The sequence below is a fragment of the Paroedura picta genome, chromosome 11 (assembly GCF_049243985.1).
Source record: "Paroedura picta isolate Pp20150507F chromosome 11, Ppicta_v3.0, whole genome shotgun sequence".
NCBI lineage: Eukaryota > Metazoa > Chordata > Lepidosauria > Squamata > Gekkonidae > Paroedura > Paroedura picta.
The window spans coordinates 9,625,699-9,641,484 of NC_135379.1; the positions used below are offsets into that span (position 1 = coordinate 9,625,699).

The window sequence follows — 15,786 nt, forward strand, 5'->3', positions numbered from 1 at the left end:
TTGGGGGTCTTCATTAAGATGTAAAGATGCCTTTAAGATAGGGATACCAACCTCCAGGTGGGGAATGGAGCTCTGCGGGCATTGCAACTGATCTCCAGGTGACACGGAACAGTTCACCTGGAGAAAACGGATGCTTTGGACATTATACCCCACTGAAGCCCCTCCCTTCCCCTAACCCCACTGTCCTCTGGCTCCATCCCTCCCAGCTCCAGGTATTTCCCAACCCACAGCAGGCAACCTTGAATGTTTTAAAGACACCAGATAAAAATAAATGCCTCTTACCAAAATTCTGCCAAGAAACTAGCTGGTTTCTCCCCCAAATCTGAATCCAATGGCACCTTTAAAAACAACGAAGGTTTATTCCGGGGATGAGCTTTCATGTGCAGGCACACGCCTTGAATAAATCTGTGCTGGTCTTAAAAGTGCCACTGGACTGCAATGGACGACCTTCCACCAGAATCCACCTTTCCTCTAATAGTTTCACTTCATCTGGTACCTGGGGGGGAGAGGGGAGGGAGAAGGCCCCGATCCCCTTCCACCTGCAAACGTGCCCACTTAACCCCATCCAACCCGGCGGGGTTTCCTTCTATGCCAGCGTGCATCACCCCCTCCCCCCCCCCATCTTCCCACCTGCGGGCTGAGCATCCCTCCCGGCCACCCGCAAGGCCTGCCCGTTCCCATTGGCTCTTTCGGGCTGCCGCTCAGAGCAGACGCCGGGGAGAGGCGGGCCTAAGGAGCCTGCTCGGCCGGCAGGCGTCGGGCTGTCAGCGGGAAGGAAGCGGCGGCCGGAGCATCTTGCGGGCGGACGGGTGGCCTTGTCGCTGTCGCTGCCTCTGCCCTTGTCGCCCCCCAGCGCGGAGCCCTCCTGCCGCCAAGGGCTCCCCGCCGGTGCAGCCGCCGTCCGGGAGCCGGCGCTCTTCGTCGGCCAAGGAGGAGGCGATCGCCTACCGCGAGCACCGCTTCACGCGCTACAACATGCCGGAGAAGAAGTTCTTCGAGAACCTGTCCGGGGTAGGGAAAGCCATCGGCGTGCTCACCAGCGGCGGCGATGCGCAAGGTAAGCCCGCTAAGGGGACTGGGTCGGAGGAGGGGGGGGGGGCACGCCGCATCGGAGGGCGCGATCGGTGGAGGAGGCCGTGGACGCGGGAACGGGTGGCGGGTGCGAATCGTGCGCTGGAGAAGAGGGCGGGAGGCGGCGTGCGAAGGGATGGGCAAAGAGGGGAGACAGGAGGCAGCGGCGGGAAGACGTCGGGGGCGGGGCTCAGTTACCTTTTGGGGGTGGACAGGAATAGGGGGGCTCTTTTTGGGGGGGATGTAAGCGCAGGGGGCGAGGTACGGACGGCCTCGCTGGAGAACGGTGCCAAGGGAAAGGAAAGCGGGGTGGGATGGGGTAGGGTGGGGGACGCTCCCTCGGGGATTTCTGGCTCGGCCAGCATCGGAGCTGCAAACGTGCTTGGCCGCTGGCTGGCTGGCTGGCTGCGGAGCGCTCCCTCCGCCCTGCACATTCCCAGGCGTGTGACCGACCGAGCCTGGCCGGGCTGCCTGGGAACGGGCCTGGCATCCGTCTTCGCCCGCGATCGCCGGCCCTTTCCCTTCCTCGGGGGACATTCCCGAGGGGGAGATGGCCCAAGCGCCCATCGAGGGCTAACGGTCGCCGAACAGAAACGAAACCCGACTCCAGGAAGCTGCTGTTTGCTTAAGGCAACCCCGGAAAGCCTGGCGGGGACAAGGCGGCGCGGGCAAAAGAGAAGCCAACTCGCCCTTACAAGGAGATTAATTAGCTGGGCTTGGCGCCTGCAAATGAGAAGAACCCACTTAACATACGTGGAAGCCGCAGGTGAACAGAAAAGGTGTCCGAAGATGTCCAAGAGTTTAAAAGACAAACCAACCCCGAATTCTCGCGGCCTCTTAAAGATGCATTTGGGTTTCTCACCCACCCAAGAAAGTGAGTTGATGCCCCGAGAGAATATTGCATCTAATAATTTATTGCATCCTCCGCCTTCCTGTTCGGTGGAGACCCAAAGCGGGCTTAGATCACTTCCGTCCTGAGAATGGGGGGCCGATCCAAGGTCACCCAGCAAGTTTCCATCGAACCAGCGGGATTCGAACCTGAGTCCCACGCTCGTTACCGCTACCCACCCCGGCCCTCGCCCTCCCTTTGTCGGGTGGCAAAGGCGTCTTGACTATGCCAGCAGAGCAATGCGGGGGGAGCGTGCTTGGCACGCAGGCAACCTCGCGACGCCTTATTTTGCTTCTCAGCCTTCCTTTGCCCCAGCTGGGGCGACTTGGGTCTGAAGCCAGACTGTCCGTGAACTACAATCCCCATAAGGCCCTGCCGGCACACGCTCACAGGGCCTCGTGGGAACTGTAGTCCTGGGCCATCTGGAGAGCCTCACTTTGGCCGCCCTGCAGGTTCGGGGTCTCCCGGCCGCCTCTCCCGGTGGGCGCTGCTGAAATCGGCAGCGGGGTGATGAGGGCAGGCAGGCAGGCAGGCGACGAAGAAGCGTGGCGCGGCGCCAGGCGTGGGCAGCGAGGAGACGCGGCCGGCCTCCTTGAGAGGCGCGCCTGCACACAGAAGCCGGACGCTGGACCCCCCCCCCTTGGAGGCGCGCAGTGGAGCGCCGCCTCCGCCTTTGCCCGCAACCATGGTTCCCCTAGGCTCCGCCCCCATCTCCGTGGCCCCGCCTCCTAGGGCGTACGTGATTCTCCGCGAGTCGCTGCGGTTCGGGCCGCTGTGCGTCATGGCTGGGGAGGGCTCCTGGGAGGTAGCGGAGGAAAACTAGCCTGTGCGCCCGCTGAGATGGTTAAGGATGGGGCTTTCCAGACAAGGCGCAAACTTGGGTCTCTTAGGGCAGGGGTAGTCAACCTGTGGTCCTCCAGATGTTCATGGACCACAATTCCCATGAGCCCCTGCTGGCAAAGGCTGGCAGGGGCTCATGGGAATTTTAGTCCATGGACATCTGGAGGACCACAGGTTGACTACTCCTGTGGGGTTGTTTTTTAAATGAATTATTTTGTGCCCCGGCTTACTTCCCAATGGGGACCCAGAGTGGTTTGCCTCATTCTCCCGTTGACCTCACAACAACCCTTTGAGGTAGGCCAGATGGAGAGACTGGGCCAGGGTCGCTTGGTGTGCTTCCTTGGTGCAAGTGTGGGGTCCAACCTGGGTCTTCTTAACCCCTGGCAATAAAGCTGCACTGGCTCTGCACCTTTACCGGGTAGTGGGTGCCCCAGCGGGACTGAATGCTGCGCAGAGGTGTAGATGGATCAAGCTGTTCCACTCCTGTTGTGAAACCTCCCTGTAGTCTTGGTGACGTTCTCTCCAAACGGAGAAACGGGCCGTAGGGTGAATCCTGGCACTCGTTCCTGCACGACTCCTGCTTATATAACCAAAGCAGCAGCTGTCCGTACGAGGGAAAAACATCCCTACTGTGCTGCAATTTTTCTACCTCTTCCACTTAGGCTTGCTTATCGGAGGCTGCGGTTCTAAATGGGAAAGTTTTAAGGTGGCCCCATCAAGAGCCCAGTGACAACTGTAGCATGTTAACAAGCAGAAGGGAGGAAGGTGAGGCCTGGGACTGTAGCCAAACCCTTTCTCTGGACAGTGTTTTGTTTTCTGGCAGAAGCAAAGGAGGAAAAAAAAAAAGAGAGAGAGAGAGAGAAGCCAGCCTAAAGGGTTTGAATGTTTCTTTTATCCGCAGGAAGATTAAGAGAATCTCTCAGGGAAGAGGAAAGGGGCGGGGGGGGGGGGTCTGGCTTTATGAAAATGCCTGGAAACAGAACCGCAGGCAGCCTATGAATCGAATACGTGGTGCGCAAGCATTCTGGGAACAGGCGTGCTGTGGGCACCTATGAGTCATGCTCTTTCAAGGTCATTGAGACCACGTGGGGCAAGTGTGCCCTGACTAATATTGGGAATATTGAAGAATCATTCCAGGCTGAAACAAGAAAAGGCTAGAGGAAGGAGAATGCTGGCATCAAACTCCACTTTAGATCTGGTTTTTCTGGCCCCCTCGAGATCAAAGCACACATCTTTTGGAGGAAATATATCTATTCTTTTGGTTTACGAGAGGCTGTGGATGGCTTTATGCGAACATAGTTGTCCAGGGACTGGAAGCAGAAGTGTTCCAACTAACTTTCAGAAGTGCTGTAACCAATTAAAGTGTAACTTGTGAAAACCACCTGCTGCACCCTATATATCTATATTTTTACCATTGCACAACCAGCTTGAGGTTTGGATTTCAGTGACTCATTAAATCAAAACACAGTTTGAATCCATGGCACATTGAAGACCAACAGATATTTATTCAAAGTAGAAACTTTTGTGTGTATGCACACTTCTTCAGGTGCAATGAAATAGAAGTTACCAGTCCATATGTATAACTATAAGCATAAAACAAAATGAAGATGTTTAACAGATTCAAGGACTAAACAGGAATAACAAGCTTAATCTAATCTATTATTCCAAATAACCAAAAGTGGATATTTGGGGGATTGGTAGAAATACAGATGGAAGGACTGAATTAGGTTAGCGCATGTACTGAGATGAGAAACCAGTATCCCTGTTAAGTCCTGGGGATTCCATTGTTCTGAATGTTGTAATCACTTGCAATTCAGCAACTTCCTTTTCCAGTCTACTCTTGATCTGTGTTGACTGCAAGCTCAGGTATTGGTGTCCATGTTCTGGTCCTGGAGTCCATGTTCTGTGTGCAAGAAAGGGTTTCCCCCCCAGGGACAGAGCACTGTCATTATCAGTAGAGCTTGTAAGCCATTGATAATACTTTGAACTGTTTTGAGTTGAGAGCTGTAGTTGACCAGGTGTATCACATTGAGCAACTGGTGAAATCTTCCTGCTGAATGACTAACTGGCAAGCAAGTCTGGGTGTGGGAGAGAGATTTCCCTACATGAGTGTGACAGGTCCCTTGTGCATTTGCCTAATCCTGAAATGGGCCATATAGTGTGAATAAAAACATCATACAGTGGACCAGGGAGAGATGGGAGGGGGGGAAATTCCTTCCTTCTAAGTCTAGAATAATTCAGGTTTGCAAAAACAAACCAAAACAAAAACCCTTAAATAAAAATACTTTGGGAGTTATGAAGAAACCCAAATCATAGACTAGTATCTGCTTCTTTAAGCCAAGAGTGCCACTTAATTGTGGAAACAGGCCATATCGTGTAGATAAAAAAACTCCACAAAATGGGACCAGGGTTAGAAGCATCCAGGTTTTGAAAAAAATGTTAAAAAATACTTCAGGTTAGGGGGGGAAAACCAAATCACTGAGAGGTCATAAGTGTATGTTTTGAAATCTAGGCAGCCATTTTTAATATGTTTAGCAACCCCAACCAAATATATGTAAGATAGGAGGAAGGGAAGGGAGAGCTGGAGGGATGAAGAATGAAAAAGGAAAAGCTGAGGGAGGGAATGAGAGGGGCAGAGAGAAACAAAACTTAGGTGGCTGAGTAGGTGGGACAGGAGGGAAGGGGGGAGTAGAGCCCCTGCTTGAATCTGCCCAGGCCCGCCACTTGTTAGAATCTATCATTCAGTTGTGGGGAGGTTGCAAGCCTTGCTGGTTTCTGAGCGATTCCATTATTAATGTCCGAGTTGTGTTCCAGAATGGTGGAGAGAAATTAATTCATGGGATGACTGCACTTTAATCAACTTGTAACTCAACACCCCGGCGCCCTGTAAAATCTACAGAGAGCATCGCAGTCACTGGCAGTCACTGGTGAGGCTGAGAAAGCCCTGATATTTCTGGTTCTTATATGCCGCTTTTCTCTACCTGAAGGAGTCTCAAAGTGGCTTGCATTCACCTTCCTTTTCCTCTCCCCACAACAGACACCCTGTGAGGGAGAGAGCTCGGTCAGAAAAGCTTTATCAGGGCTGTGGCGATCCCAAGGTCACCCAGCTGGCTGTATGTAGGTGGGACTTGAGGATCAACCAGAATTAAGGGTTATCTCCAAACTACGGAGATCAGTTCACCTAGAGAAAGTGGCCACTTTGGAAAGTCCACCATATGGCATTATGCCTCACTGAAATCAAGCCCCTCCCTCCTCAGGCTCCACTAAGGTTACCAGACCCCCTGGTTTGGGGCAGGAGCCCCCTGCTTTCAGGCCACAACTCTCCCCCAATTCTCCCCCCCCAAAAGGGAAGAATGCTGGAAATTAACATGACGTGCCTATGTGATCCAGAAGTGATGTAGGCCCATTGAGAATGTCAGGGGTCAAGGTTCTGGTTTTTGAGCAACTCTCTCTGGGTAAAAGCTAATTCTACCATTGAATCTGTGCTCCAAAACCAGAGTGTTCCATCTCCCCTGACGTCCCTGATGTGTGCACCTTTCTTCCAGGTGACGTAAATACATTGTATTAATTTTGGGTATTCCCCCCTATTCCTGAAAACTGCATACCCATCGCCCTCTGACAACTCTAGATCCCATCCCCAAATCTCCAGGTAATTTCTGGCCAGAGCTGGCAACCCTACTTTGGAAGGTGAAGAAAGGGCAAGTATTTCACCACCTGGTAGGTATTACTAGCCTGGGGAGAAGCCTGGGGCTACAGTCCTATTTGAGGCCTTCTGACATAGGTGGCAAAGGTCAACTATAAAAGAAAAATGTCAGTTTATTGTACTGCTTTTGTATAGGGGTGAGCAAAACACTTTAACCTTCAAACCTACTCTTTTTAACTTCTCTCTGTAACCGTGCGGTGGTGTGCATCTGGGGTTGAGCAGTATTACCGGTTGAGAACATCCATTTGTCAGAACTGGTACTATAATTATATTCGTGTCGATACGATCTGCGTTCCCATTACAGCACTGAAGAAACCAGCAATAACGAAAGTTTTTACTTAGCATGGCCTGTCATTGGCCCTGTTGTATGATTCCCGTCTCTGACTGTGCATTTTTAGAGGCTAGTCAGAATTTGTCAGCTTTAAGCAGCTGTTGGAAAGAGCAGGGGTGGCTAAACTGTGGCTCTCCAGATGTCCATGGAGTACAATTATTATGAACTCCGGCCAACAATAAGGTTTTGTTTTGGAATTCAAACACTTAAACAAACCACCCAACCCGGAAATGACATAGACTTTTGAACTAAGCTGTTCAGGAGTACCAGAAACTCTGTGCGATTTGCCTAATTCCTGCTATCTTCTTACCCTTTTGTGAGGTTGAAGTGAATGCCCCAATGTCATATGTGTAGCAATGAGGGTGCACACGATCCACAGTTTAATGGTTCTTGTTGAGATAGCTTCACGCATGTATTGAAATATGCAAGATCTGCAGTGTGCATTATTGAGCAGGGTGTCTTGCCAGGGGGCATCAGAGAAAATGTATATTTCTGCTAAGGTAGGATAGAAAGTTCCTGTTTTTTGAGCACACTTCCTGCCAGCTACCCTCCAGAACAGTTGAGGAACAGGAGAATAACTGCAGACAACAGCTAGCTAGGTTGTTAGTATTAGATCCGTGGAAGACACTGAGTTCCTTTCAGCTCTTTATTGTGACCCCAGCATGATGGTACAGAGAAATACGCACTCATCAAAACAGAAATGCACTCTATAAAAGTGCAAATGCACTATCTCCCCCTCCCTCCGCGGCTGTATCCCATTGTAGAAAACACTGGGGTTGGCTTGAGCCTTAGCAACTAACAATATTGCTCCAAGACAATAGGCAAAAAATAGAAGCAGATTTAAGAGATGACCCCAAGATCCGATCTGAAACCTCTATGTTAGCGTGCAGAGATCCCAAGCTGTAGCTGATGTTCATGAATGCAGCAGAGATGCAGAGGAGGGAAGAGGTAGCCCTATTAACTCGGCTGTTCCCTTGTCCTTTCCGTGATTAGGAAGAAAGCTTATTATAGAAGAAATAGCAGGCCAAGTGCCGTGCAATTAGGACACTATTCTGAAGGTGGATTTTGAATTTCCTATCGAGAGAGCCAAGTTAATCAGCTTTCCCAATGACTTACAGGCTTATCATAGCTGCAGGAAACTTGAAAAAGCAAGTGAGAATTACATTTTCGGATGGTGATATATTTTGAATAGCGTATAAAGTGGCTTTGATTAAGGGAAGGTTTCATTTAATCAATAAATACCGGTAACTGTTTTTGAAGACACTTAAGAAATGGTAGGATGAGTCATGTTGCTTTATTACATGAGGATAAGTTCCTTTCTTTTTTGGCTCTTGCCTGACCTTCAAGGGCCAATTAGGCATATGCTGGATAATGCACTTTTGATGCACATGGGAAGTAGATTTTCCTGTTTCACCCAGGAATATACAGCTGCAAAAGCTCAGTGAAAGTCCATTATCCAATGTGTGCAGAATGGACCTTGGTTAATGGTAGAAATTGAGGGCTAATGGACCATTTGAGCTTCTGTAATATGAGTTGCCTCTAATTTTTAGATTGGTAGGGAAGAGGAAATAAGGCAGGAGTTGTAGATGTGGAGTAGTAGAACAGGGCAGTGTTACCCTATGAGGAGAGATGAGGAACATCAGGTTAGATCTGGGTGGGAGAGATCAGGACTGGATTTGGTGAAATGGGTTAATATCTCTTTGAGCTGTATCTCCTCTCTGTTTTTTTTTCTTCTGAACAGATACAATTTCTACCCAGTCTGTGCATTTGTCCATGAATTAGACAAGGCGTCCACCATATATTATCCATGCAATTTGGCATATTATGGACACGTCTAGACATTCTTCTGTCCATGTGTTTGATCAAAGATGAACCCAGAGGCCTCTGTTCTTATAGAACCAGGCTTTCAGCCACTGAGGTAGCCATTCCCAACCATTTTAACGGACGGTGGAGGGCATTTCCCCACAACTACCGAATCTGGAATCACTTCAGGCCAGAAGAAAGACACTGCTGCACATGCCCGCTGCAGCTGAAGGAATGTCCTAACTTCAGCTTCAAATGATATTAGTAAAAGAATCTGAAAGAGGACTCGGTAAGAATAGATATTAGCTGTAAACTGGCTGGTGATCCTTTCAGATGTAATGACAGATTGACTTTTTCCGGGGTCATGATCACCACATGTGGTAAGTTCCAAAACCAAATGGCCTGAACCTAGATGTCTCATGAGTCAGTGACCCAATTTCTGGTGCTATCCTTAGCCAGAATTCCCCCCCCCCCTTACCAAGAGCTAATATCTCTAGCTCAAGTTCTCCTGTTTTGCCAGATTGCCTTTTCTGGTTTTTCAAAACACAACGATTAGACAGAGTTTTCCCTCTCCTTGCTACTTAGAGGTGCTATTTATGCACCAGGGTGAGGGATATGACCCTATCGAGCTGCATGACATCAGACTTGATCAACCTAGGCAAGTGGTGCCTATTTAGGGTTGCCAGGTGTCGCCATGCTGACAGTGGGGGAGGGGAGATGCTCTCCAGGAGTTCTTCCCAATACGTACCAGAACCTAGAAGAGTGTCCAACATACTGACATCACCCGGAAGTGACTTCTGCATGTTGGGGGGGGGGGGTGACACTCTGGCTTTTGGGAAAACTCTATGGTAAGATCAGCTTCAAACCATAGAGTTTTGCCCCAAAACCAAGAGTGTCACTCCTCGACGACCCTACTCCACTTCTGGGTGATGCCAACACATCGGGGTGTTCTTTCTGGTTCCTGTGTATGTGTGTGTGTGTGTGTGACGTCCACGGAAGTGAGGATCACTGCAGAAGCGGCTGTTTGTGGAGGGGGATTCCCGTGTTTCTGAAACCCCCAAAGCGGGAGTCCCCCTCTTCTGACTCACAGCCTCAGTCAGATATCTTTCCCAGTATGTGGAGAAAGAGGCAGGGTGGGGCTGAAATCTGTGTTCTGCTACGTCTCCTGCCAAGGAGGCTCATGCCTAAGAACTGCTAGTGCGGACCAGTTTTCAGGCATGGCACTTTTGCCTAAGGGAAGAGCATGTTCTTGTGGGCCTGTGGGAGGAGCCAGTAGCATCTGAGGCTAGTACCTTGTTCAGAAGGAGAGGCAGGGACTGAGTGAGTTTTATGGCTGGATACAGATTTGAACCTAGGACAACATGACCCAAGTCCACTCTTCATCCCTACTAGCATCACGCAGCCCGAGTCATGTGGCTGTCTCTTTGTGCTGGTGTGCCGTTGGGCTCTCTCAGCTGGGTTTATCCGTTCAAACACAGCCAGGCCTCCTGAACTGCCTCGGGAGGCTGCATACAGGCTCAGCAAGCCCGCATGGAAACAAAATGCACCAATGCACACAGCTTAATATCCACTGAAGAATGCACTGATGGAGGGAACGCCATCATTCTAGCAAAGTATGCTGTTCCTGTATCCACTGTCCTTCTGCATCCCTAACCTAAGATGTTGTTCACTCAGATAGCATTGCGAAAGGCACTTCAGGTTGAAATTGGGTACGAATAATAGCTTTTCTGTGATTTCTCCTTCCAGGTATGAACGCAGCAGTCCGTGCCGTAGTGCGTATGGGGCTCTACGTTGAAGCAAAAGTGTATTTTATCTATGAGGTTGGTATTCATGGTTGCTTGTTTATGCTTCACTGGCTGTTTTAGTCGTTTGCAATTTAAGGGCCCTGCAAGAGAATGAAAGAGAGCCGTCCTCATATTGACAGGAGGCGATCCGAAGATAAAGCAGGGGTTATTGCTGTCAACATGGGGATCTGTAAGAGATAGTAAGGGAAGAGACAGTGCACAGATGAGTGAAAAAGTAGCTCTTCCTTCTCCCCTTTCCCCTGAGTGGTGCCTTCCCTTTAATTCCTCCTGGGGGAAGGTCAGTGGGAAAGTTCCTTGTCTTTTGCATGTCCGCTGTCCTTCCTAACTCAATTTACAATGACAGGTTCTCTCTTACAGTGGCACAAACCCCCTCTTGTTCTGCCTGAGAGCTCAATTTTCAACATTTAGCAATTATGAAACTGATTATGGACACACAAAAATGCACGCACACAAATCACAGGTAGTCTGTTTTGTTCATAGCCGTTCCTTTGTTAACATCGTTGTGGGTTTTTTTTGTGTGTTTTTTTGCCGGTTCTGGGTTAGGAAATTCCTAGATATTTGAGAGTGGCGCCTGGTGAGGGGAGGGTCCTAAAAGGGTATCATGCCAGAGAATCCATTCTCCAAAGCTGCTGGTTTTTTTCCAGAGGGATGGATCCCTCTGGTCTGGAAATCTGTTGTAATTCCAGGAGATATCCACCTGGATGTTGGCAACCCCAGTTTCACTCCATCCCTGAAAGCCAAGAGGGGCAAGGCAAAGAGAAGGACATTTCTCTTTTACCCCCCTCCTCCAGTCATTCTTCCTGTTCCTGCCCAGCTGATGATATCCATATGCACAAACAGACTTCTGCACACATATGATTTGTTGGACTCAGGGGCCTAACTCAGATGTCAAAATGGATGTCATACCACTCAGCAGTCCCAGTAAAGATGTTGGATTCTACTGTCTCCCATTGTTAAGATAGTCTTAGGCCTCCGGATAGAAAGGAAAGGGTTTCCAGTTACCCCTTACTCAACATTTCCCTGGCCAAGAGCCTGCATTACATTCATGAACCTCTGGCCATCTTCCTTCTTGGCTTGGCTTGTTGTACAGCAGGGGTAGTCAAACTGCGGCCCTCCAGATGTCCATGGACTACAGTTCCCAGGAGCCCCTGCCAGCATTTGCTGGCAGGGGCTCCTGGGAATTGTAGTCCATGGACATCTGGAGGGCCGCAGTTTGACTACCCCTGTTGTACAGCTCCCTCCTTTTAGCTGGCCCAGGCCCTTCCCTTTCATTGTGGTTCCTTAGACTCACCTCTCTTGGGTTTCCTCCCTCAGACTTCCTTCTTATTGCAGGGCAGGCATGTCCTCCTTACTTCTCCTGATTGTTCTGCCCAGGTCCCCAATGACAGCTTGATTTGGTTGACCTGGGCCCCAGATAAAGCAAAGGATCCGAAAGAAACACTTCTCCTTTCTGTTCTCTGCCCAGGGGTGTGTGTGGGTAAAATCCCTTGTTAAAATACAAAGTGAAGGATTGGACTAATTTCAAACTTCCAGAGGGAGAATGCAGTTCTTCCCATACGCTACTCAAATTATTTCTATATGGAAAATGACAGCCTATGCTGATGATACAAGAACTCAAACATGCAAAAGGGGAAGTTTAGTGTGTTAAATGGAGGTATTAATTCACTGCAAGAGCTGCTTGGAAAATCCTCCAGAGAACCCACCGAGTTAGATCCCACCAGCCTTTGTGCCAGAGAAAAAGGCAGGACTGTCCTCCTTTATCCACCCAAAGTAGCTATGCCAGTAGATCATGGGACTTGAATAGATGAAGCCATGCGGGAAAGATCATGAGAACTGCATGGACAAAGGCCGTGTAGAATGGGGGCTATGGTAAGAAGAGGAATTGGGTTCAGATGGAGCAACAATACTGGCTGGATCCAATCCCATTGCAGTTTTAAAGTTAGTCCATCTTTGCGGAGTCTCAGGCCTCTGAAAGGAGATCTGTCGCACGGATGCAAAAGACATTGCTAAGTGTTCTTTTCTCTCTGTGCCAGAGCACATTCAGCTGGACTCTTTGCCCACCGCATGCCCATGACCGTCTGGGCATAGAGCTCAGCCGTTGAAGAGCTGCGAGACATAAGAGTGTCTGAACAAAAAGAGTACTGTTCTTCTCAGCCCTTTTGGGGCATTGCCACAGCAACCAACAGAGTGCTTATTCAGTGAATCTCTAGCCTCCCGGTCTTTGGGCCTTCTCTTTGGGCTCACAACTGTTTTCTCATCTCTCCAGACCAAAAGAAGCTGGTTGCTTTCATGGCCGGAAGAGTTGTTTTTGTTCCCCCTTTTCTTTGTTGGAATACAAGCTGCAAAGTATGGTTCCAGGTTTATCTGACTCCCCCCGTAATACTGCTAAAGTATGATAGGGAATGCTTTTTAATGAGTCCTATTTTGAACTGACTGAGGGCTGAAGGGCTAGTAAGGTTGGTTCCGTTGCTGGCTTCCTGAACCAAAATGCTGGCAAAAGGGCCTTTCAATCCCATGTCACCAGCATGGCCACCAGGAAGGGCTTTGGCACAGCTCTCCTCATGAATATTTGTACACAACAGGAACCCTTTACCCAGGGCTGTATTTAGAGGCAAAGATATTTAGGGCTGCCAGCTCTGGGTTGTGAAATATCTGGAGGTTTTGGGGGTGAGGCCTGAAGAAGGTTGAGTTTGAGGAGAGGGCGGGCGGGCGTCAGCAGTGTACAGTACCACCCTCCAAAGCAGCCATTTTCTCCAGGGGAACTGATCTTGGTCATCTGGAGATTAACTGTAGTCGGCAACCCTAAGAGATACACCTCACATGGCGATCGATTTGGTCAGGGGTTGTTAGCCTAGATGGGTAGTCTAGGCAAAAAAGATGGTTAAGGGAAGACACGATGGAGATTTTAAAAATGAGGTAGAATGATTGGGCTTGGGGCACGAGATGTAATAACTGGGAGATAGGGTCAGGATGGACACAAGGAAATTCTTCTTTACTCAATGCGCAATTAAACTCCGGAGTTAACATCCAGTGGAGGTAGTGAGAGCCACAGGCACAGAGAGCTTTGAAGAGGGTTAGATGGATACATGGAACAGAAGTTATCAACGGCTGCTCATCTTGGTAACTGAAGGGAGTCTTTATAGACAGAGGAAGCAGTCCTCTGAGTACCTGTACTGGGAGATGGCAGCAGGGATGCACCTTGGTCTCTATGACTGTTTATGCACTGGAGGTTTCATGCCGGGCTGCAGGCTGCAGTTTTAGTTGTGGCAGGTTGCCCCACCTCTTCCTGCACCCACACAGGGGAGCATTTGGCCCGGTGTGCCTCATCCTGCACAAGAGCTGGGGCAGTGAAGTTCCCAGTGTATAAACGGTCTATGCAATGTTCATTTGGACCTTCATGGCAACTGGTCAGCCATTACATACAACAGTATGCTGGATGGGATGGACCACAGGCTATACAGATGTTCTCAAATACTATATATTTATGATGATCCGGGTTTATTACCCTGGGGTTTTCAGCAAAAAGATTTATATGCCTGGCCTGGAAGAGATCTCTGTTTGTAGAGCAAAAATCAGTAGATGTTGTTGAACTAGTTAAACCAGTAGGTTGGGTTTAACAGAAGACAGCTCCGTGAATCAGACCACCACCAGAAATTAGCCCTTTATTGCTTGCTGAATGGTTGAAGTCACATTTTGGAAACCTTGGAGAGATGCTCAAAGAATAATTTGGAAGTAGCACATGTAACAATCTCTCATTGCTCATTTAAAATATCAATTCTTAGGACAGCTGTGGAGCTGGTTTGGGCCCTGTGCAGATTTAAAAGAATATCGGTGTTGAGATGTATGGTCCATTGTATCTGTTTGGGTAAATATCTCCAGGTGAGGCCGAGAGCATTCCAAAAGGTTTGATTTACGATTCCCAGACTACGGATGAAGGAATAAGGCTGAGAGTGATTTGCTGAAGGAAACATAGTGAGTTCCTTGTAGAGGTGACATTGAAACTGGGCACATCCTGATTCATAGTTCTATGTCTTCATGTTTGTGTGACGTCTGGTCACATCCTGCTGCAGTCTACCTTTGGTAGGGCGGTGAATGGGTGGAAAGCTTCCTCTGCTTGGCAGAGGAAATAAGGAGCAAACTTTTCCCAGGAGTGTTTTAAGGATTTGTGGAGCCCGTAGCACCAAAGCCAGTGTGAGGATTTGCAGGGCCCTAGCAGAGTACCATTGCCAGGCTGATGGCCAAGGGGCCCCCCATAGTGGAATGGGATGTCACTCCAAGTGTCCTTAAAGCGGGAAAAGGGAGGAGAGAGTTCCTGATCCATGAATGGGAAGGCACCTTGTGGGGTTCCTGGAAGTGCAGGACCTGTAGCATGTGCTGCACATGCTACATGTGGTACATGGATAAACTGGCCCTGACTGTTTCTCTTTCTGAATCCTTCTTGGAGGAAGCTTTTGGTGCTTTCCCCAAGGGTTCTTGACAGTGCCTTTTTATAACAAGTGCCTTCTCAGATGTACAGCGAACCCACACGCTGTCTTCTAGAGAGAGAAACAATTTTGGTTCTAATAATTGAAGAAATTACATGGAAAAGCATGGTTGAGATTTTTAGTGGGTATACAGAAACCGAACCCATGCAAACCAAGCATCCTCAAATAACATCCTGTTTGTGGAGTCTGGTCTCGGGGACAAACGCAGTTGCCTTTGCATCAGTTGCTGCTCACTTTTCTCCTTTCTTGGCCCGTTAAACATTGAAACCTCCACCCAGTCTATAGCACATGGACACTGTCATTGTCCCATTGCTAGTGCAAATTGGGTGACTGTTTCTTACCCACCCTGAGCTGTATTGGAAGGGCAGCAAAAGGAAGATGATGATGATGATGATTAATCCCGTGCAAGATGGCCAAACTTAAAAGTGTTATTAGAATGGTTGAAAATGACCATGTTGTGGTTGTTACCACTGCTCTTCCACTAACAAAAATATATGATTGTATCCCTATCTTCCCCTGAGGTGGGTAGCACAGCATCCGTGAGATTCACCCTTTTATCTTGGTAACATTTGGAATTGACCATATAGGCTCAAGGAAAACATACCAGAATTATGTTATAGAATTATTTTGTAGAACTAAAACGTTACCATACCACATGCCAGCCACATTATACGAAAATAATATAGTGTGATCAGATTATTCTGTTTAGCATTTAGGATCAGCCTAGTTTATTATTTTGCAGCCCTGCGAGAGATTAAAATATAGGTTAGCAAACAAAGATATCCAAGTCAGACAGAATGTCAACAAGAAGCTTACTTAAACGAGCCCAAGATTTCCCCCGGTCTAATTCTCATAGTGTC

At 48.8% G+C, this 15,786-nt stretch overlaps 1 protein-coding gene across 3 annotated transcripts in view; it reads left to right on the top strand.

Moving 5' to 3' along the window:
- The window catches only part of PFKP (phosphofructokinase, platelet), a 58,635-nt gene that overhangs the window by 2,851 nt on the left and 39,998 nt on the right, over positions 1 to 15,786 (top strand). For 2 of the 3 annotated variants that reach the window (XM_077303877.1, XM_077303875.1), the window contains exons 1-2: positions 735 to 1,057; positions 10,384 to 10,457. In XM_077303877.1, the coding sequence (XP_077159992.1) occupies positions 976 to 1,057; positions 10,384 to 10,457 (156 nt within the window). In that variant the 5' untranslated portion in view covers positions 735 to 975. Of the gene's footprint in view, positions 1 to 734; positions 1,058 to 10,383; positions 10,458 to 15,786 lie in introns of those variants that run through there. The other variant, XM_077303876.1, reaches the window with a different exon arrangement.